Here is a 23,052-nt window from a genome sequence, read left to right as displayed (position 1 = left end):
TGTGCACGCTTGTTCACAGATGAAAAGAAAAGGAGATGGGTTAAGTATATGTTTTATATTACTTCCATATTCCTGGTACCTGTCCCAGTCATGACTGCATGAGGTAAATCCCACCTCGAGACACGAAAAAAACAAGCATTTGCAATGCAATAGTTCTCACATTTGCAAGAGTTTGAGCTAATGGCATAGTAAATGACCATACCTTTTATTTGTGTGTTTTGAAAACCTGCAAGCAGTGCATAACCATGCACTTTGCACTTAAAGTCGTTGCTTACGAGATGCAAGGCTGTCAGTAACTGCGCCTTATTTATTGCCAGCCTTGCTTCTCCCAAGAAAGGACTATAAGCCCAAAGTGCACGTTTACACACCACTTGCTGGTTCTCAAAACACAAATAAAAGGCCATATCATTTACAATGCCAATAGCTCAAACTCTCGCAAATGCAAGACCTATTGCATTGCAAATGCTTATTTAGTATATGGTTTGTTCTCCCCCTGGAGGCCATTGTGTATAGTGCTTACTTACCTGTTTGCAAATTAATTATTGTGTGTATTTGTGGTGATATTTCTGGTTGGAAATATATCGTTACACAAGTAGTAACTTGTGCGTATATCTGTAAGAGACATAAGTTAGTGATAGATTCCTTACCATAGAATAATATCCCCAGGCGTCTGATTGTATCTGGAAAGTTTTGCTTAGCAGTACCCTTGCGAGTCATTACGTGGCGTCCTGCGGCTCAGCGTCAGTCACTGGCGTCGTCAGCGCTGAGATGCCGTCACGGAGAGTACTTAGGCGCCAACCATGTGTGCTGACGTCAGTTCTGTACATGACTTTCCGCGCCAGGAACGCAGAGCCATGCAAGACACTGACCATTGGTGCATAAAACTAGGGCCATAAAAGGGGATGACCTTAACCCTAGTAATCAGTTTGCAGGACGGGGAGGATGGGTGGGGCGGTAAGGAATCTATCACTAACTAATGTCCCTTACAGATATATTGTTCACAAGTAGTAACTTGTGCATCTGAAAGAACCGTTAGTGATAGATTCCTTAACTTAGAATAGATACCCCAGCAATACTAATCCCCGTTGTGGGTCTGCGTACAAGATGACACCAGGAAGTCACAGAGAACAGAACTGCCAAAGTAGCCGTCTCTCAGGGCTTGACTGTCAAGGCAGTAGCGCTTTGTAAACGTGTGCAATGAGGCTCAAATAGCTGCCTGACAAATGTCCTGCAAAGGAACGCCGCGTCACAAGGCAGTGGTGGCTGCAGTTGCCTTGGTTGAATGAGCATGCAGCCCCACAGGAGGCTCCTTCTTGGCCAAGGAGTAACATGCTTTGATGCAAAGAACGACCCACCGGGAAATGGTTAGTTTCTACACAGCCCGACCTTTTTTGGCAACCACGTAGCCGACAAAGAGCTGATCATCCAACCGGAACTGTTGTGTTCGCTGCAGATCGAAAGCAAGCGCACGTTTTTTGTCCAGAAGGTGGAGCCTCTCCTCTTCCCTGGAAGGACGCGGAGGCGGAAAGAAGGTGGGCAAAGTGATGGTCTGCATGATGTGGAAGGTCTGCATGATGTGGAAGGGCGTGACAACCATTGGCAAGAAAGAAGGACGGGTCCTTAAAACCACCTTGTCCGGATGAACAGAAAGGAAAGGGGGTTTAGAAGAAAGAACCGGGAGCTCACTCAATCTTCTGGCAGAGGTGATAGCTACCAGGATAGCTGTCTTTAGAGTAAGAAGACGTAAATGACAGTTATGAAGGGGCTCAAAAGGAGCGCACATCAGAAAAGTCAAGACAAGATTTAAGTCCCATTGAGGCATTATAAAAGGCACAGGAGGGAACGTGTGTGTAATGCCTTTGAGGAAAAGGTTAACAACTGGGGACTTAAAAAGAGAAGGCTGATCAGGAAGTCTTAGAAAGGCGGAGACGGCAGAAAGATGACCTTTGATAGTGCCCAGAGCAGAGCCCTGCTGGGCCAAGGATAAAAGGAAAAGAAGAACCTCAGAAAGAGGGGCAGAAAGGGGATCCACAGACTTTGCTGTGCACCATGCAACAAATGTGTTCCATCTGCAGGCATATACGGTTTTAGTAGAGGGAAGCCTGGCTGCCAGAATGACATCACAGACTTCGGGAGAAAGATCGAAAGCCGTCAACTGTCGCCGCTAAATCTCCACACATGGAGGTGGAGGCTGGACAGGTTCGGGTGGAGGACCATCCCCTGCTGCTGCGACAGAAGATCCTCCAGAAGAGGCAGTTGGAGAGCCCAGTCCGGGGCCACAAGAATGACTAGGGCCCGGTTGCGCCTGATCTTCTTCAGCACTCTGGATATAAGTGGTATAGGCAGAAAGGCGTACAATAGACCGCAACTCCACTCACGACAAAAAGCGTTGCCTAGCGAGAGCCACCTTGGAAATTCCAACTCGCAGAACTGATTGCGCATTCTCTTCAGTGGCGAATAGATCTAACTAAAGATCTCCCCACTGCTGAAAGAGACCTGGCGCCACGTCAGAGTTCAGATGCCATTCGTGATCCATCAAGCACCGGCAGCTGAGTTTTTCCGCGCTGGCATTCAGAGAACCGGCCAGGTGTTGAACCACCAAGGTAATGCCTTGATGTTCCAGCCATTTCCAGAGGCGCAGAGCCTCCCGACATAGGGTCCAGGACCCCACTCTGCCCTGTTTGTTGCAATACCACATGGCGGTGGTGTTGTCCGCGAACACCTGCACCTCACTTCCCCGGACAGAGGCAAAGAATGCCTTCAGTGCAAGTTGGATCGCCCGAAGCTCAAAAAGGTTGATATGGAGCCGAGACTCCAACGGAGACCAGAGGCCTCTGATCCCCGCCTCTCCCAAGTGGCCTCCACATCCCAGGAGAGACGCATCTGTCACCACTGTGTGCTCCGGTTGGGGAAGGGAGAGAGATCTGCCATTGACCCAATCGCGATTTGGGAACCACCACTGCAATTGTCGTGCAGTGCACTCCGAGATCTGGACATAATCGGATAGGTTGCCCTGATGCTGCCCCCACTGGAACTTCAGGTCCCACTGCAGAGCCCACATATGCCATCTGGCAAGTTGCACTAGCAGGATGCAGGAGGCCATCAGGCCCAGGTGCCGGAGGGTCATCCTGAAACCTGGGATAGAGGCTGAAAGATCGGAAACATAGCCTGAATATCCCGGACTCGGGAGGATAGACCCGAAACCGCGTCAAATGCAGAACCGCCCTGATGAAGGGGAGCTTCTGAGAGGGACTCAGGTGCGACTTCGGCACGTTGATGTAGAACCCCAGCAAATGCAGGAGGTCGGCCGTATCCTGAAGGTGGGAGACGACTGCCTCGGGCAAGCCCGCTTTTAACAACTAGTCGTCGAGGAAGGGGGAAGACTGAAACCCCTGATCTGCGCAGATGGGCTGCGACCACCGCCATCACTTTCGTGAATACCCGAGGGGCGCTAGAAGCTGATAGATGAAGGAAATAGCAACAAAGTCACTAGAAAGCTACCGAGATTCCCCGAAACCGTTAGCGTCGATGACGCGGAAAAAAAGGAACTGATGTCATCACGCCGGCGTGGGCCTATAATGGGCGTCGGTGATGTCAGTAGAGTCGCGTGCGATGCCGTGTCTCTCTGACGTCCAAGTCCACGTCGGCGCGAAGCTACGAAAAGAATTTCCGAATGTTGCTGACGCAAGGGGGATATTCACAAGGTGAGGAATCCACTGGCAGATGTATCTATCAGAAGAGGAAGGCACTAAGGAGACAGCTAGACCATCACGCCTCATCCTGGACAGCAAACTCTCCATTAAACAACAGGTCAATGCTGTCTTCTTAGCCTGCTTCCACATGCTTCGCAAAGACTCGCCAGCAACACCAGGAAAACTGTGATGCAGGCCTCAGCCGAATGGGCTACAGCAAAAGTACTCTATGCAGGCTCCCCCGCTGAACTTATGAGAAGACCCCCAGACGATTCAGAACGCAGCAGCAAGACTGACCCTCAACTTTGAAAGAGGAACCACCTTACCCAGCACCTGAAAGACCTCCACTGGCTACCCAACCCAGAAAAGATGCAATTTAAGCTCCTAGCCCACGCCTATCAAGCCCTCCATGACTAAGGACCCGCCTGCATAAACCACTGCTAGAACTACCACCTACCTCCCAGGCACTTCCACTCACCTAAGTACCACGCATCTGCTGCTGCCACCGCACCGGAAGACGTTCCTTCCCCCTCCTCACCTCCAAGTCCTGGAAAACGTTTCCCCTCCCCCTCTGCATTTCACCGACCCACTTAAGGAAAGGACTCAAGACCTGGCTCTTCAACTGACTCCGCAGCACAGCGCCTGGATACCCTCTCGGTGATCAGCAGAGCTCTATAAGTACTGTATGATTGATTGACTGAAGAATCACTTGTGAAGACAGCAACCATAGCGCATAAGTCTACTTTCCACATCATTAAAGATAGTATATGTAGGGCAAAGAGGAGGTCTTCCACATCAGGCTGGGGCAGATGAGACTGTTCTAAAAGATGTGTCATGTTTGTTGTGATTTCTCTCATTTTTGTTATCCACCCTGGGTGTAGACCAATTGTATTTCTGGGAATTTAAATACTGCAGGATCATTAAACTGGAGATGCTGCAGTCTAACGTCGCTATGAATGAATGCCCTGCTATTTTTGGGCTTAGAGCAGTCTTTTGAATACAATTTTCTCCTATTTATCTCATCTTCTCTTCCTAACTGGGTATTGTCCTACAGGTTGGTTAGGACCTTGCAGAGAACAGTTGTAGGTTTGAATTTCCCAGAGTTTGCACGTAATAAAATTCCAATAGTGTGGCACCCTTTGTCTGCCTTTGATGCGTGGGGATAATGTGTTTTGTACTGTGTGTTTTGGCTAGAATAAAATGTTTTTAAACCCCATCTGTATTCAATTTTAGTAGGGATTACACAAACTTGAGAATAATGCTTGGTGCCCAAAAATTTAAAACTCTGCAGAATAAGTCATCACTTACACACAAATAAAACAAAATTGTCACAAAAAAACACCTTAGAAAGGAGCTCCAGTTTACTATAAAAGAAGTAATTCAGAATCCATCCTTACCTGTGAAAGTGTAATCTAAATGTGCATTTTGTTTGACTGTAAGCACCCTGGGCTCATTACAATCCCTGTTCCTGAGAAGGATAGATGCAACGGTCTGGACATTATTGTTGGAGCCCAAAACAATCAGCAAATGCAAGAGAAGACGTTTACAATGTTCGTACACCTCTGGATGGTAGTGGTCAAACCCTAAGATGGAGGAAAAGGTGAAAATGATTGAAAAGAGTGTGTGAAGTCTCTGCACAATAAAAGTCAAACCTTAGAAAAAGGTAACAAAAAGAGAAGACAGTAATTAACAAGAAAATAAACAAGTTAGTGTTCTATTGTGAATGAAAATCCTTCAATATATGGAGAAACTAAAAAAATAAACTAGAATCCAGCTGAATTTCCTCTATCATATTTATAATATGGTTATAGAAACTTTTAGGAAAAGGGGGAATTGTCAGTTACCGCCTGTGAGAACCTGGATTATTAACTCGTGGTGCAGGCAAGAAATGAGCCCCAACAAAGTCAAACAACCCAGTTCCAAGGAAGTGTAAAACAGGTTAAAATGTGGCATTCGTGGGTAATCCATGCTGTGGATCAAAAATGAAGGGTTTCTTTCAAAGCATCAAGACCAAAACATCAGCGTCGATAAATAAACCGTACAATTCTAACCTATTAAATAACTAGAATCAAATGTAATTAATAAAATGAAACAAAAATAAAAAAATAGTAATGAGGTATCAGGAATTGCAATGTAAAAAAAAAATGAAAAGGGTCACAGATAGAAGGCAAAGAGAAAATCTGAGTCAATGCCAGTCTCTGTATTACCCAAAAGCGGCCCTTCGGAGGTCATTATTGAACACAAAAAAGTTGTTACAATTGCCAGTTAGCTGCTTTATCTCACACAGGTTGAGAAAACATAGCCAGTTGCCTTGCAGGCTAGTACACTGAAATGCTCTCAACCACCCAGGAGCTCTTCAAGTTGATTGTAGCCCAAGATTCTCAGAAGGCAGACTATCCTATCCCTCTGTTCCAGGGACACAGCCAACGCTAAAATCCCAACTTTATCAGGAGTTGCACAAATTCCTCTTAGATGCTCTCACTGCTGTCAGACTTCCAGAAGCACTTTTAGAGGATCCATGGCACAGGTCCAAGAGGGAGATTGACATCTCTACTCTGTTTTTGTTAGCACCAAAACCCTCTCAGGTTTTCTAGCTCCTTCTCTCTAAGCTTTCACTTTTAGTATAGGATTTTCTTGCAGTCAACGGAGACCAGAGACACTGGTTAATGCAGAGCTGATACAAGAAAGGGTAAGCCTACAAGGACTACACCCCCCCCGACACAGGCATTACACAGCATGCAGATGTTACTCCTCATTCTTCATCTTCTCCACGTCCAGAGTATTCGGAGATGCAGATACTGAAAGCCCCAAGAACCCATTAGTGGTGGTAGAGGATCCTTGGCCTGATCCTGCTCAGTTCCTATGCTAGGTCATTGTTCTGACTTCAGGTCAATACAATTCCCCAGAATATACATTATTTATAATTCAAGATGGCATTAGACTGTTACAGCATCTAAGGCTTTACTATTCTGTCCAATCAAATGGGGTACCTCACTAGCCCCTTTAGTAAAAAAAAAATAACTCAAGTTAGCTCTGGTCCTCCTAAGCACTAACAAATTAGCAGAGGAGAAACTCAAATAACAAGTGGGAGTGGATTTACCCTACACCCAAGGAAAAAGGAAATGAACCATTCACAGTTTTGTAGACCAAACAGTTGTAAAATAGATTACTTTGTATATGGGTAACTAAGATTTGGAAAAATTGGTTAGCCTAAGAAACAAGCATTTGCAATGCAATAGGTCTCGCATTAGGAAAGTTTGAGCTATTGGCATTGTAAATGACAATTTTTTAATTTATGTGTTGGTTTTGAGAATAGCGAAATTAATAGCTTTGTCATTTACAATTTTTATTTATTTATTTTTATTTTAAAAGTTTTATATAGCGCTAGCTTGACCCGTAGGTATCAGAGCGCTTTACATACATACAGTAAACAAGTAAACATTATGTAAAAAGGAACCACCCTATTAAAAGAAAATTAATATATACACTGTCTTCCAGTATGTCTTTCCTGTTGCTGAGATAATGCTATGCTGATACTCAGGTGATGCTGAGTTAAACTGACATGGTGCTGAGTGATGCGCTAATGCTGAAGTTGTGCTGAGGTAGTGCAACGCTGATGCTGTGATGGGGCTGCGCTGGTACTGAGTTGGTGCTTTGCTGGTGGTGCACTGATGCAGAGGTGGTGCTGTGCTGATACAGAGGTGGTGCTGTGGTGGTGAGTAATGCTGAGGAGATTCTGCGCTGGTGCTGAGTGATGCTGTGCTGGTGCTACGGTGATGCAGAGGTGGCAGTGCTGCACTAATGCCAAGGTAGTGCTGTGCTGGTGCTCAGATCATGCAGAGTTAAATTGAAGTAGTGCTTAGGTGGTGGTGTGCTTGTGCGGAGGTGGTGCTCATGTGGTGCGGAGTGATACTGAGGTGTTGTTCAATGATGCTGAGGTGGTGCAGAGTGATGCTGAGGTGGTGGTGTTGAGTGATGCTAAGGAGATGCTGGTGCTGAGTGATGCTGTGCTGGTGCCGCACTAATGTTGAGGTTGTGTTGGTGCTGAGGTGGTGTTGTGCTAGTGCTGAGGTAGTGCTGCGCTGGTGCTAAGATGGTGCTGCGCTGGGGCTGAATAATGTTGAGGTGGTGTTGTGCTGATGGTTGTAGTAGTGCTCAGCTGCTGCTGAGTGATGTTTAGGTGGTGCTGCTGAAGTGGTCCTGAGTGACCGTGACTGGTGTTGAAGTGGTGCTGCGCAGATGCAGAAACGGTGCTGAGGTATTGCTGCACTGATGCATTGGTGTTGCGGTGGTGCTCAGGTGGTGCTGTCCTGGTGCTGAGTGATACTGAGGTGGTACTGTGCTGGGGTGGTGCTGCGCTGGGCCTGAGTGATGCTGAAGTGATGCTGAAGTGATGCTGTTGTTGTGGTCGTGGCCAGGTGCTGGTGAGTGAAGCTCAGGTGGTGTTGCTGCAGTGGTGATGAGTGACGCTAACTGGTGCTGAAGTGATGCTGTGCAGATGCTGGGGAGGTGCTGCGATAGGTGTTGTACTGATGCAAAGGTGGTGCTGTGCTGTGTTGATACTGTGGTGTTAAAATGGTGCCGTGATCAGTGATGCTGAGGTGGTGCGGAGTCAAGCTGAGATGGTGGTGCTGGTCTGGTCTATGACATTTATTTTCTGAAATTCCGTCTGCTTACAGTGTCTTAAACCCTCTGCAGAGGATAAAGTGCCACACGTTGGCAGTCAAAACAATTACATAAACATACATATAAACCAGTCAGGCAATATTTCTTCTAATGGAGGGTGCAAAAAAATGAAATTTCGTGCAGTTTACTCCCGTGATTTGTAGCCGGTTTTCTAGCAGCAAATCCTGGGAGCAAATATTTAAGATGTGATTTGCACCCTAAATTGTGAGTGGCAGTAGCGTAGCCAGCGTGTCATGGGCCTAGTGCAAGCAATGGGCCACCCTGGTTGCTGTTTCAATTATAAAATACAGCAATAATCAGGGCTCAACGGGCCCCTCGGGTCTCTAGGTACCGGTGCCACTGCACCTGCTGTACGAATGGAAGTCACGCCGCTGAGAGGGAAGAGGGGAGGGGTTTGGGAGTTTGCATCTGAAACAGAATTAGCATCACAGTTGTAACTAAAAACTTGGACCCGAGAAATGTACAGCTGAAACATAACAGTGCGGGAGTGCGAGGGAATGGAGATTGTGGGAAGGAAAAGTGGAAGCAAGAGAGCAGGGAGGGAAAAAAGGTGAAAAGAAATAGACTTAGGCATTGTGAAAAGAAGGAAGAAATGTGAACAAGCCTAAGCCAGCAGCACATGTAGTTATAGGTGCAGCAGTAATGAGAACCAATTAGCGCCCGCGCTGCCCTTGAGCACATTTGAAGGCACAAAAATGAGAAACTCGGAAGCCAAGCCATTGCCTCGTAACATTGTCCTCTTTCTATTGGTGATGACGGTTGGGTAACTGACGCAGGCACTGAAACTTCTACTATTGGAGGGGGGAGGAGGGTCGGGAGGTGCCACGTTAGCCTCATCTCTTCAGCAACCTTTTATGCACCCCTTGTCATTACATATACCTGCAGAGCCTGCCACATAACCCAGTTTCCCTTGCACACAGGCCCACTTTTATTGTTCCTCGACTTGCTGTTTACCCTGGAGCGTCTTAGACGCCCATTCTCTCTGCTCTGGTGTCTCAGGGAGAGGAGGGGGGTGGCGTTTAAAAGGAACGGAGGTATTGAGGCATATGCGGTGGAGGGAGGGGCGCATGCGAGATTTGCGTGTGGAATCGTGCCTGTGTGAGCTGTGAGGTGATGGGATGCTTCCTCTGCGAGGTGGGGGCATAGTGCATTAAAAGTGTACAAGCACGCAAAGAGAAAAAAAAAGACGCGAGTACAGTGAAGGTGCGTGTGGAATCGTGTCTGTGTGACCTGTGAGGCGATGGGATGCTTCCTCTGCGAGGTGGGGGCATAGTGCATTAAAAGTGAACACGCACGCGAAAAGAAAAAATAATGTTATCGACAGTACCTTGGTTTCAGCACCCCGAGCTCTTCCAGCCTCTGAGGGGCGCCGGCTTCAAAGGCCTCCGGCGCCCTCCTCTGACGTGTGCAAAGTGCGCCTCGCGAAGCCCCTTGGGCGTTGTAGGCACAGGGGCTGCTGGCGCAAATGAGCGCTGGCCGTTCCCCTCACTGCGTCGGCACCACAGGAAACAAGGGGGCAACAGAGATGCGTGAAGTTTCTTGTTCGGGTCTGACAGCAATTGGCAACAGCTGGGCCCTCAAAAAAGTTACATAAAATGAATACGGAATGAAAACAAGGGATAGAGATGAAATGGAAGGGCATATAACGGGGAAGTAATGAAGGAGGTATGTGTTTGATGTGGGGTTAGCAGCACAGGGTTGAGAGTAAAAACATATGGAGTTTCATGGAGTGCTTTACAAAAAAAAACGGAAGTCAGGCACTTTTGCCTGAGACGGGGGCGGGGCCTGCAATCCAGCAGGAAGTCCCGCCCGCCGCCACAGCCGCCGCCGCCGAGGAAGAAGTGGAGCGATGAGACACTGAACACGCCGAAAGAGCCCGGTAAGTGGTGGGGATGGGGGTCACGCGCGTGTGTATGTGTCTGGAGTGCGTGTGTGTGACTGTGGGGGAGGGGGGTGTGTGTGAGCGAGTGTCTGCCGTGTGCCTGCGTGTGCATGCACTCGCCTGTGTGTGCGCATGCAGAGGGGTGGGGGCTGCCTATATGTGAAGCGCTCTGATACCTGATTCGGTTCGGGGCTGGGAAATAAAAAAAAAAATAAAATAAATAAAAATGCTGTTACTCTGCGCATGCGCGGGTGAGACGCGCGCTCCCGCGGTGAAATCCGCGAAGGAAACGCTCGTGTCAGATTGGTGTCCACTCTCCCAATAACGGGCAACATTAGGTCTGAAGCAGACTCTCTCAATGCTCACGCATTGAGCGTACGTCTGCTCGACCTAAAAAGACTGGTGACAGATCTGGTAGCATGACTCTGAATAGACTGAAGCATATGGATTTGATGATTCCAAACAATAACTTACCTTCGGTTGCACTCTTTCAGGTGGATGCTCGAATCATAGATTCCTCAACTTTAGTAGAATCGTCAAGTGCCAGACTGGATCCAGAAACATTTAAAAATGCTCAAGTGCCCCGCTAGGTGGTGCTTTGTGACTCCATATCATGACAAATGACAGAGCAAAGCCACATAAGTGCCACCATTGAACACTGACATCAGATTCTTGCTGGGCTCTTTCTGTTTCCTCAAAACGCAGTGTGAGCAATTGTTGATAACCGTGAGCTAAAACTAGCCTGTGCTCTTTTAGATTTGAAAAAAGGTCACGCAACAGAACAGGTAGGTGGGAGGGCAGTGAGGAATATGCAGTTAAAGATCTCCACCAGAAACAGCTTTACCAAAATTAAGTAACTTGTTCTGACTGCAGACTCCTCGGCTTTAGAATAAATACCAAGCAGCATATCCCAAAGGTTGAGGGGTCTGTGGAGTGGACCTAGACAAAATAATCCTGCAGGACCGAAAACGCAAAATGAAAGTTTGCACGGACGTCCACGCCGCAGCCTGGCAGATATCAAGGGCATGACTAAGGTTTCAATAGCAGCCTTAGGCCTACAAGAATGGACTATCAGTACTTCCAGAGGCTACTTGTTGGCCAGTGTGTAGCAGAATATCTACCTTACTCTTCTGCTAAGTCTTCCCTTTCTTCACACCAGAGAACTCTACAAACAGCTGATCATCCATCTGATGCTCTTTGGCACAATTATCGCAAAAGGTTAGAGCATTTTTGGAATCAATCCATGAAGCCTCTCCTTTTTCGACAGGGAGGGAGAAAGAGCACTCGGAGAGGCCCAATGTGGAAAGGAGTCATGAATTTTGGCGAGAAAGCCATCCGAGTCGAACACCAGTTTGTCCAGAAAAAAGGTGGTGTAGGGCAGTTGCACCTGCAGTGAATGAATTTCAGTCATGCAGCTAGCTGAAGTGATCCCAATGAGGAAGAAAGTCTATAAGGCAAGACAACAAGAATTAGTTGTACACATCCGCTTGAAGGGCGTACCAATGTAAAAATTCAGGACCAAGCAAAGATATCACTGTGGCATCACAAATGGTTTGGGAGGAAACCTGCGCGTCAAACCCTAAATAAACTGCATCACAACAGGTTAGTTAAGCCAGTGTGATTGGTCCAGTACACCTAAATAGGTTGAAAGGGCACACAAATAACTTAATTGTACCCACAGTAGGGCCTTGCTGGGCAAAAGACAAAGCAAAACGAACATCCAACAGTTTAGCTTGTAGTAAGGGAGTCTGTTTGACGAGCTCTACACCAGGGCACAAATTTGTCAGAAAACCCCACCTAAAAGGAATTTGTGGAAAGGTGCCTTGTGGCAAAGATGCCATTCACTACATCAGGTTGTATTTCAAATGCAGTTAACTGTCGCTGATCAATCTCCATGAATTAAGGTATAGCTTGCTCAGGCTTGGGGGAAGGGCACTGCCCTGCTAATGCAACAGGAGATTTTCCTGAAGTAGGAACCTGATTGAAGGTCAGATGCTCATGCCAACAAGTTCTGGGGACCACACTCTCCTGGCCCTATTCGAAGCCACTAGGATGACTTGGCTCAGTCGAACAAGTTACTTACCTTCGGGAAACGCTTTTTCTGGTGGATACAGTATCTGCCTGTAGATTCCTCACCTTTTGAATATCCCCTGAAAAGCAATCCGCAGAAACTTTTTTTCCTAGCTCTCCTCACGACGAGAGTGTCACAATGCCACGGCTACGCTCACGCCTCCGCATGACATCACCGGAGCCATAAGAGAGGCTCGTAGGCGTGATGAAGTCAGTTCCACCCATTTTTTCCGTGCCTCCGAGGCGAACGGGTGAACCGACATCAGATTCAAAGTATATACAGTACACAAAATTCATACAAATACACTCCAGGTAAAATTACGAAGGAAAGCCAGTAATAAAAGTAATTTCCTGTAAACCCACACAAAGGCAGATAGAAGAAACAATGCAAAACAAACATATTAAATAATGCCACTTTTAAGGTATACAAAGGTGGGCATCGGGGAAGAGGATGAGTCAGTGAGGAATCCACAGGCAGATACTGTATCCACAAGAAAAAGCTTTACCAAATGTAAGTACCTTGTTCTTCTGATGTATACATCTGCCTATGGATTCCTCACCTTTTGAATAGAATCCCACAGCAGTCCCACTTCTATACCAAAAAATCCTGCAGGACAGAGCACATAAAGTGGGCGTACCTCCTCACTTCCGAATCCAAGCAATAATGCTTTGCGAAAGTGTGGAGGAAGGACCAAGTTGCAGCCTTACCAATGTCCACTAAAGGAACACCTCTGGCCAAAGCAGAAATGGTTTGTCTCTAGTGGAATGAGCTCGAATACCTTAAGGCGGCTTCTTACCAGTCAGGGCGTAGCAGATCTTGATGCATAAGATGATCCATCTGGATAGAGTGCGCTTGTGAACAGCCTAGCCCTTCATGCATCCAAAGTAGCCCACAAAGAGCTGATCGTCCAATCACAAGCCTTTAGTCCTATCCAAATAAAAAATAACCACTCTTTTCGGATCCAGGCGGTGAAGTCTCTCCTCCTCCTTGGAAGGGTGAGAGGGGATAGAATGCAGGAAGGGTAATTGACTGCCCTAGATGGAAGGGAGTAACCACCTTAGGCAGAAAAGCAGCCCTGGTTCTAAGGACCATTCTTTCAGCATAAATGGTCAAAAACTGGCGTTTTGAACTAAGAGCCTGAAGCTCACTCACCCTCCTGGCAGAGGTAATAGCTACAAGAAAAAACGTTTTGAAAGTCAGGAGTCTTAAAGGAACACTATGTAAAGATTGAAACTGAGAACCCATCAAGAAAGTCAGAACAAGATTTAAATCCCATTGAGGGACAATAAAGGGAGTAGGAGGAAACCTATTGGTAAGGCCCTTAATAAATCTTAAACAAAGGGAGATTTAAACAAAGAAGGCTGATCCGGCAAACAAAGAAATGCCGATAAGGCTGACAAATAGCCCTTTACAGTGGCCAGAGCACAACCCTGCTGGGCCAAGAACAGCGAAAACTGAATAATATCTGACAAGAGAGCCTTTAATGGATCAATGAACTTCTCTCCACACGATTTGACGAATCTAGACCACCTGGGGGAGTAAATAGACTTGGTGGAGTGTCGCCTGGACGATAAAATAAACTCCGGCGGGAAAGAGAAAGAATTCAGGTTGGCCCGTTCAATCGCCAGGCATGAAGGTGCAGGCTCTGGAGGTGGGGGTGTAAAAGCCTGCCCCAGCGAATGCGAGAGAAGGTCTATCCTCAGACGGAGCAGAGGGTGCAATGAGAGGTGAAGTAGATCTGTGTACCACACCCATCTAGGCCAATCCAGGGCGATCAATATAACTTGGGCCCGGTCTTGGTGAATCTGCTTCAGAACCCGAGGAATCAAGGTATGGGGGGGAAACGCGTACAAAAGCTCTGAGCCCCAATGTAACTGAAAAGCGCCCCCCATCGCTCCCTGCATCGGAAACTGCAGAATGACAGGCAGTGCGCATTCTCGAGAGTGGTAAACAGGTCCACTGGACGAGTTCCCCATATCTGGAAGATGTGATGCACAACCTTCGGGTGAAGCCCCTACTCATGATCAGGCGAAAACCCCTGACCGAGAATTCGCACGCATGTTCAGCCTCCCTGCCGATGATTTGCTATCACACAAATCTGGTGGTCCTGAGCTCAGGACCAGAGAAGTAGAGCCTCTCTGCATAGACGATACAACCCTACTCCTCCCTGCTTGTTGATGTACCACATTGCGGTAGTGTTGTCTGTCAGGACCTGAACCGACTGACCGCGAAGGGAGGGAAGAAAGGCCTTGAGTGCCAAACATACCGCCCGCAATTCTAAAAGATTGATATGAAGCAATCTTTCCTCTGGAGACCAAAGACCCTTGATCTCAAGGTCCCCCAGATGAGCACCTCACCCTAGGTTGGAGGCATCCGTTATCACTGTGGCCACCAATGGAGGAAGATGTAATGGCTTTCCTTGTGACAGGTTGCCTTCCACGCTCCACCAAGTCATGTCCGCTGCAGTGTCTCTGGAGATCCTGACCGTCTCCCTGAGATCCCCGTTGTGTTGAAACCACTGTCTGCAGAGGGACCACTGGAGTTCCCTCATGTGCCAGCGTGCATGGTTGACCAACAGAATGAAGGAAACGAACAGACCGAGCAGGCGAAGGACCTTCAAGACTGGAACAACCGTTCCATTGTGAAACAAAGGGATAATTTCCTGAATGTCGAGAATCCTTTGTGGAGGTGGAAAAGCTTGACACAGTAGAATCCAGTACCACTCCTATAAGCAGATTGCGCTGAAAGGCACTAGGTGAGATTTGGGCACATTTATTGAACAACCCAAGTTGAACAACATCTCGGCGACTCCGCTTTGAGTAGCCAGACGTCCTGATAGGGGAAAACTGGAATCTTGACCTCCACCTTCACTGCCATCACCTTTGTGAAGGCTCTAGGTGCAGTAGTAAGACCAAACGGGAGGACCGCAAACTGATAGTGCTGCGACCCTACCGTAAAATGGAGATACTTCCTCTGCGACTTCAGGATGGGGATGTGAAAATAGACATCTTGTAAATCAATCAACATCATCCAGTCCTCTTGCTGCAGCGCCTGAAGAAACTGAACAAGGGTCAGCATCTTGAATTTCTCCTTTTTGAGGTAAAAATTCAAGACCCTGAGGTCTAGGATCGGAACTAACCTGCCGTCCTTTTTGGGAATCAGAAAACACCGGGAGTAGCATCCCTGACCCCTTTCCGGCTCCGGGCGCTACCTCTATCACATCTTTTTGCAATAAGGCAAGGACCTCCTTCTGGAGAGGGAGAAAATGATCCTCCAAGCAGAATCCTTGGCAAGGAGGGTAACGAGGAGGGAATTCTCGGAAGGTAAGGACGTACAGATTCTCTACAAGATTCAAAACCCAAAGGTACGGAGTGACCGATTTCCAATCCTGTAGAAAATGACAGCTGACCCGGCCACAGGACCCGCATGCTCCAGGATGGGGATCTAGGGCTGCTTTCCTGCGTTACCAGGGGGAGTAGGGGAGGTAGAGGAGGAGGAGGAGGAGGAGGACAATTGACGGGTGACCCTCGCGGGCGACCCCTGTTATTCCCTCTGTAGGATTTGTAAAGAGGGTTTTGTTGCGGTTGTTGCAGAGGCTGTCGTAGGCTACGAAAGGAAGACCTTCCAAATCTGTGATACCTTCTATTACCAAACCCCCTTGATGGAGTTTGCAACCCTAAGGAGTTTGCCGTGGCCTTGCTGTCCTTGAATCCCTGAAGTGCAGAATCAGCCTTCTCTTCAAACAGTTTTGATCCATCAAACGGAAGATCAAAGAGGTTAGCCTGCACATCTGGAGAAAACCCAGAGGATCTAGGCCAAGCCTGTCTCCTGGGAACGATGGAGGAGCTCATTACCCTGGCCACCATATCAGCTGTGTCCAGCCTAGACTGAATAACTTGACGAGCTGCAGCCTGTGCATCCATCAGAACCTATAAAATTACCATGTTCCTCCTTAGGCAGCTTTGGTGCTAATTGTTTAGCAGGATCCATAAGGGCGTGTATATATATATCTCCCCAGCAAACAGTTAGCATTAGTGTACTTTAACGCCATGCTAGAGGAAGATAAGAATTTCTTGGCTGATTGTTCCATTTTTTAGAGTCCCTGTCGGCAGGAGCCTGAGAAATGCGCCTGTAGACTGTTTAGAACAGGACGCCTGCACCACTAAGCTTTCAGGGGACGGATGAGCTGAAAGAAAGGCAGGGTCTCCTGGGGCAGATCTGTATTTTCTTGCCACCGACCTAGAAACTGCAGGAGCAGATAGAAGTTTACACCACACTTCAAGGATAGGCTCAGTTAAAGCCTCATTAAACGGCAACAGCGGTTCAATTATAGAAGATGGAGAATGTAAAACCTCTGTCAGTAAATTTGGTTTTTACTCCGCTGTAGGCAACTGGAAGTCCAAAAGCTCTGCCGCCTTTCCTGTATGATAGGGATCAACCTCTTGAGATGGTGAGGCTCTTGAGGAAGAAAAGCTCCCACTCCTAGGAGGTGTCCAGGCCACTAGCTTTGTTGTATAGCGTTTTAGGACCCGTGTGTAATTTTCCCGATTCATGCCCTTATATAGGTATAAAATATCGTATCCTTATATAGGCATAGAAATCATAACCATATTAAAACATAGCTCAAGTAGTCCTAATACAGCTTGGCAACTTTCACTAGTTCCGAAAATCTACAATGATTTCTTGGAAAAACCCGCCTTCAGCAGTCAGGAACTTCCCCCAGTATGAATATTAAGTTATCCAAGAAATCATGGAGTTTTCAGAGAATTAAGTCTCTGATCACGTTATTATGTCCAATCTTACGTCAAACTCGGCAACTTCAAGGTATAACTATGCCCACACTTGTTCAAACAAACACACGGTGGTTTGGAGCAGTTCGACTATCTACTTGCCCGACGCGCCCTGCTGCTGCAAGTGCCGAAGGAAGCGGACCCTCCGACTAACGCACTAAGAGACACTGTACTTTCTCCTGCTGAGAAATCCAGCTCCAATGTTTCCAGGCTACCCTTGCGGGTTGCTGGGAAATCGAGTCCTGAGAGAGAGATACCAGACGACCAACATTCTAAAACCAAGGTACGGAGCTGATTAGACCCTAAGAGAATTTTTGGATTAGATTCTTGGCAACTAATACTGAAACTAGGCAACACCTCACTTACTTATTCCCTTGTACTAGACCTAGGTTAGGTACACCGCAGTAGACGTATTTTAGAAGCACCAGTTGAGTACTTTTAGTCATTATTTATCACTGTATATATTTTATGCATTTTAGGTATCTTATGGCTTAGAAACCATATCATGCTTTTACAGTACTATTTTATAATACTCTTCGTATTATATGCTCTCTACTTTACCGCAAGTATTACAATTGCAGCAGTTCATTTCTTATGCTTGAGAAAGAAGACTGTTCAATAAATACCTTTTATTGAAAACGCCCGTCTCTCTATTTTTCTGTACCTCTGGTGAAACGATGCATGCACGATTGACTGAGTGAAGTAACTATCTATTGTTTCCACGACTCTGAAGATATATTTCTTATTCTTGGGAAACAAAGTTGTCATGTTTTATGACTTCAGTTCTACGTCTAAACTACAGGATACACTATTCCAATGCGCAGAACTAATTGGGAATATAGGAACTACACTACAGCTTCTTGAAGACCCTCTTATTCGTCAACAGACTCCCCGATTTTGCCTTCTTCAACCTCCTCTCCACAAAGCTATTCTTCCTTCAACAGCCTCTGTGCCACTCTTCTTGAATGCAAATTCGGTTGCGGCGTCTTCGGTGCCACATGCGGCGCAGACCGCCCCAGAGCCGGCATCGATGGAGGGTCTGATACAGGAATTGGAGCCGTATGACGTCGAGAAGAAGGGCCACCAGATGGCGCCAGAGACTGAGTACACGGAGTGAAAACCTCTGAGCCGGAAACTGCTTAGACGGCGCAGTCTGCATAAAAGGCACAAAGCATGCCTGGGCATATAGTTGAGGAAAGCCCAAATTGAAGGCAAGTGTACCCACGGGACCCAAAGGTGCTCCGGTGGGAAGGATGCCCTGGCAAACTCGACATACATAACATTTAGAAAATGCAATGGATCCGACCCCGGTCCAGGAAATGCAGGATACAGAGCAGAGTCAGGATCCACACGAGGTACAGCCGGCGCCGAAACAGCCAGACCCTGAGGCGGAGACACAGGCACAGTCTCATGCACAGGAGAAGGGTCATCCTGAGCCGGTAAGCCTCCCAAAGCTAGAGAGCCCCTCGGCGTTGTGACCGCGCCGGGTTACCTTTAGGCGAATGTGTATGAACCGGAGTCGCCTGAGGAGATGGCGAAAGAGACACAAAGTCATTTTCACGACGTCGAAGTGCCGAAGAAGGTGACCTCAGAGCCTTTCCCTTCGATGAACAACGCCGAGAGCCATAACTCCTCCTCTTCTTATGCTTCCTCGACTTCGGAGTATGCGAAGTTGAAGACTTCGATTTGGACCTTTTTCGACCCCTCTTCTCCTTTCTTACTTTAGCCATGAAGAGCTTGGCCTCACGCTCTTTCAAAGCCTTCGGGTTCATCTTGTGACATCATGAGCAGCCCTCGACGTTGTGGTCCGATGACAAACACCACAAACAGTCCTCATGGGGGTCAGTGATGGACATATGACCCCGCACACTCTACAGGGCTTAAATCCAGACTTTCTCGATGTCGCCATCTTACAGCTACAGTTAAACCTGGAGAAAATACAAAGAAACTATAAAACAGTATGAAGAGTCCCAGAAAACCGGTACGCGTTGACGGCGAGGAAAAAGGGACTGACTTCATCCCACCCACAAGGCTCTCTTATGGCTCCGGTGACGTCATGCGGAGTTGCAAGTGGAGTCGTGGCATTGTGACGACCTCGTTGGCGAGGAGAGCCAGGAAAAAAAGTTTCAGCAGAATGCTGGCGCAGGGGATATTCAAAAGGTGAGGAATCCACAGGCAGATTTATCCATCAGAAATTCCAGATCCTTTTCCAAAACTTGGGGCAGAAACTCCAACGTGCAGAAGCTTTTACCTTGCCATATACAATGGTGGCACACAGATCTAACCATGTTTCTCCCCACCAGATGATGATCTGTGCCACCTTGGGGTGCAGGCATCATGCATGCTCCGCCAGATGCCTCCTGCTAAGCTCATCCACCCTGGCATTCAAGGATATCATTAGGCAGCTCAGCAACAAGGAAATGCTCCAACGTTTCAGCTAACTCCAGGTGAACAGTGTCTCTTGGTACAGGACCCACAAGCTCACTCCACCTTGTTGTACTACCACATGGCAGTGCTTTCCAGGAGAACTCGCAGAAGCCTACCTTTCATGGATGGCAGATAGGCCTTCAATCCCAGGCAAATTGCATGCAACTCCATCAGATTGATTGGAGCTGGGTTACTGCCGTAGCCCAGAGTTCTCTGATCTCTACCTTCCCCCAAGTGGCCTCTCCAAACCAGAAGTAACAGATCGATCGCAATCATCAACCCTGTGTGGGGAAGAGAGTGAACTCTGCCACCACAACAGCTTGTGTACAGTTTTTCTGAAATTTGAATGGCATCTGGCAAGTTCCCTTGCTGCTGGGTCCAATGGATCTTCGCATTCCACCACAGAGACCACATATGAAACCTGGCATATTCAACAAGAAGGATATAGGCGGCTAAATGGTCCAGATGCCCCAAAGTTGTTCTCACAAAATTCTGGACCAAGGCTGGCGCATAGGGGGCAATGTCCCTTTGCCGTAGACTTTTTGCAGCAGAGGGAAGGCCCTGAATTGAACCATATCCAGAAAAGGTCCAATAAAAGGAAGCCTCTGAAAAAGAGTTAGGTGTCACTTTGTCTCAATGATCAAGAACACAAAGTCAGGAAGTGGTTTCGACTGACTGTGGCAAGGTCACCTTCAACAACCAGTTAAGGTATGGTATCCCCAACATACAGAAAAGGGCAGTGAGCACCGCCATCACTTTTTTGATAAGCTAGGAGGCACTGGTCAGGTCCAAAGGGAGCACTAAGGGACTGCAGGATGAGTATATAAATTATGCGTCCTGCAGGTAAAAGGATACCATCCAATCACATGAGGAAAAATGCAGACAAAATTGGGGCCAGCGTGAACATTTGGAAATTGACTTCCTGGAGCACTTGGACATCGAAGCTAAGCTTCTGTGGGTGTAAGGTCAAAGAAGGAGTGGGCCCTCTACTTGGAGTGAGACCTATAAGGCCCGCAACTTCTTGTGTTCTCAATATACAGCTTCACTTCCCGGCCACTGGGTGCATGAGGGTGCAACTGCTGCACAACTGAGTTGTGCTCCAAGCACAAGCACCAGAGAAAACTTGTATTTGTAACATGCAGACACCTGTTTCCAACAGTCTCTGCATGGTTTATAACCTGTGGGTAATATCAACTGAAGACTGGTGTATTCGGAAGCAGAGATCCAGAGCCTCATTGGCCAGCGAGTAAGGGTGGTGCTGTATGCAGTCCTTCTTCGTCATTCCGAGGGTGGTGTGGAGCCACATGGTACTGACAAGCAGCTCACAGGAGCATTGCTGAATAGTTTCAGGATCCAGTTTGGCACCTGGGAAATATTCTCAAGGTGATGAATCTGCAGTTAGAAGCATTTATTAGAACTTCAAGCTACACTGTATTGCAATAATTGAACCTTGTACCAATCAAGTCTGAGGTACTAGTCAGTCTACTGTCTCGTAAAGAAGAGGAAGATTAAGTCTCAATGTGCAGAGTTGGGATGCACAAGATTAGACCACTGCTGAAATTTGGGCCTCCAGTTCATGTTTAGAGTTAAGCTCAACACCTAGACCCTCTTCTGTATATTTGTAAAACAAAAAGTCTAATCAATTGAGCCAAAGGGCAGATATATACATTGGACAGATAAGGTGACATTACAAGGACATGAGAGAGACACCTGTGAGAAAGGGTAGAAAGTGAGAGAAAGAGGTCTATCATCACCTTTTGAGACCTTCCTAAGAGATAATAGGAAAGCCACAGCAGGCCTGGTGATGCCACATTGTTAACGTCTTGAATTAATGACTGTGTCAAAGGCTACAGATAGATCAAGCACAATTAGAGTGGGGGTGGATTTATCATCCATTGCCATTTCAGGTCATCAAGTACTGCTACAAAAGCAGATACTGTACTTCCAATATTCACGAAACTCAACTGCACATAATCCAGAAAGCTTCAACTAATTTGGCCATTTGGGTAGCCGCTATGCTTTCTATGATTTTGGCTAGGGCTAGCATGAGTGTAATAGGGTGGTAATTGGCTACATATCACGGACTATCATTAGGCTACTTTAGTGAAGGTTTGAATATTCATATTTTTAGATCTGGTTCCACAGCACAGCTGTGAAAGAAATTAGCTGATCAACAGAAACGCAGCATCAAGTAGTAGTGGTGAGAGTGGCTGTAGTGCTACCTGTAGGAGAGTGGGGTCTGCAATCCCAAGGCCACCCCAGATTTTTGCTTTTTGCTTCACTGATTTACGACTTTCCCTGGCTGTGGGCCTGCTAATCAGACCCACAGCCTAGCTGTTCTCTCTCTAAATTGACAACCATGTACCTTAGGTGCATTTACCAATTGGTACTGGGCCACCTTATCAGTCCCTGTATAGCATACCTTAGGTATCCAGGGCATAGGTGTACCCAGGGCCTACCAGGGGCTGAAGCATGTATTATGCCACCCCTGGCTGGCCATCTAAACAGACACAACTGGCTGCACGACAGCTGGGGCAAGGTGGTGTAATCACCCTTTGCTTTAGATATAATTCACTATATCTAAACCTAAAATGGACACATATATTCCTATCAGTCACTCCTATGGAAGGCCTTATCAATCCTGAAGGCAGAGTGCTTGGAATTATGTGAGATGGTGCTCTGGCATGAGCTGAGCCCGTTTGCAGCTTGCGGAACCAAGTCCTAATAGCTGTTCCATGATAACGCTATACCATATACTCTTAAGTGCATTATAATCCTCGCGGTTAAATGCTAACTTTGGCATAGCATTATCAAAACATGTCGAGTAAGGTGTCACACGAATTGGAATACTAACCCCTCTCCAATTCTGGCGACGGGGTTAGCATTCCACCCTTCTAGAGGGACACGAACTGTATGTAACTGTGAACCCCGGTTAAAGTCAGACACAGCCTCAGCTCCACAAAATGGATGCTGCCACCAAGACACAAGTCTGCCCTCCTGCTGCTGGGAGTCCTTCCAGCGAGGGAGGCCTGGACAAAGGGTTTCCTGTCAGGGGCGGTGCCAGCACCATCCCAGACAGGATTTTGTGTATCCCAGGTAGGCAGGGCTGAAAGGAAGGTGACTGCAAGTGGCACCCCGGTGCTCACTGTGCATATCCCGGCTCAAACCAGTTCTAGGGGCACCCCAGCCCCTGAGCTGGGGAGAGACCGGACAAAGGAGAGGGGTGTAACCACCACCCTCCTGGTCCCACCCATGGGCAGGACCTAGTCGCGTGCCAGCCCCTTTTCTTAGAATAAAGGTAGGAGCGGGCACCCTTCCCAAATTAGATCATCTTGAAACTTGAACTACTTTCCACGAAAGGAACTCTTGTCACTCTCTGAAGACTCTCCCTTGTGGCTAAGGAGTAGCCACCCTGCACCAGCAGGCACCATCTAAGCGCTTGCGGTTTGCTGCACGTCCATCCTCCGGATCAAGACTGACCAGCTCGACGAGACCCGGTTTCCC

The 23,052-nt window shown here is 47.4% G+C and overlaps 1 protein-coding gene across 11 annotated transcripts in view; it reads right to left on the bottom strand.

The window, feature by feature from the left end:
• The window catches only part of FRYL (FRY like transcription coactivator), a 2,496,013-nt gene that overhangs the window by 796,918 nt on the left and 1,676,043 nt on the right, over window positions 1–23,052 (bottom strand). For all 11 annotated transcript variants that reach the window (XR_013608325.1, XM_078678213.1, XM_078678216.1 and 8 more), the window contains one exon: window positions 5,090–5,275. Coding sequence is in view for 10 of the 11 variants with exons in the window: in XM_078678213.1 (XP_078534339.1) it covers window positions 5,090–5,275 (186 nt within the window). In the remaining variant the exon portion in view is untranslated. The remainder of the gene's footprint in view (window positions 1–5,089; window positions 5,276–23,052) is intronic.

The sequence above is a fragment of the Lissotriton helveticus genome, chromosome 2_2 (genome assembly GCF_964261635.1).
Source record: "Lissotriton helveticus chromosome 2_2, aLisHel1.1, whole genome shotgun sequence".
Lineage (NCBI taxonomy): Eukaryota > Metazoa > Chordata > Amphibia > Caudata > Salamandridae > Lissotriton > Lissotriton helveticus.
Note: the sequence above shows the minus strand (reverse complement) of the source record. Positions and strands in the feature narration are given on the sequence as shown.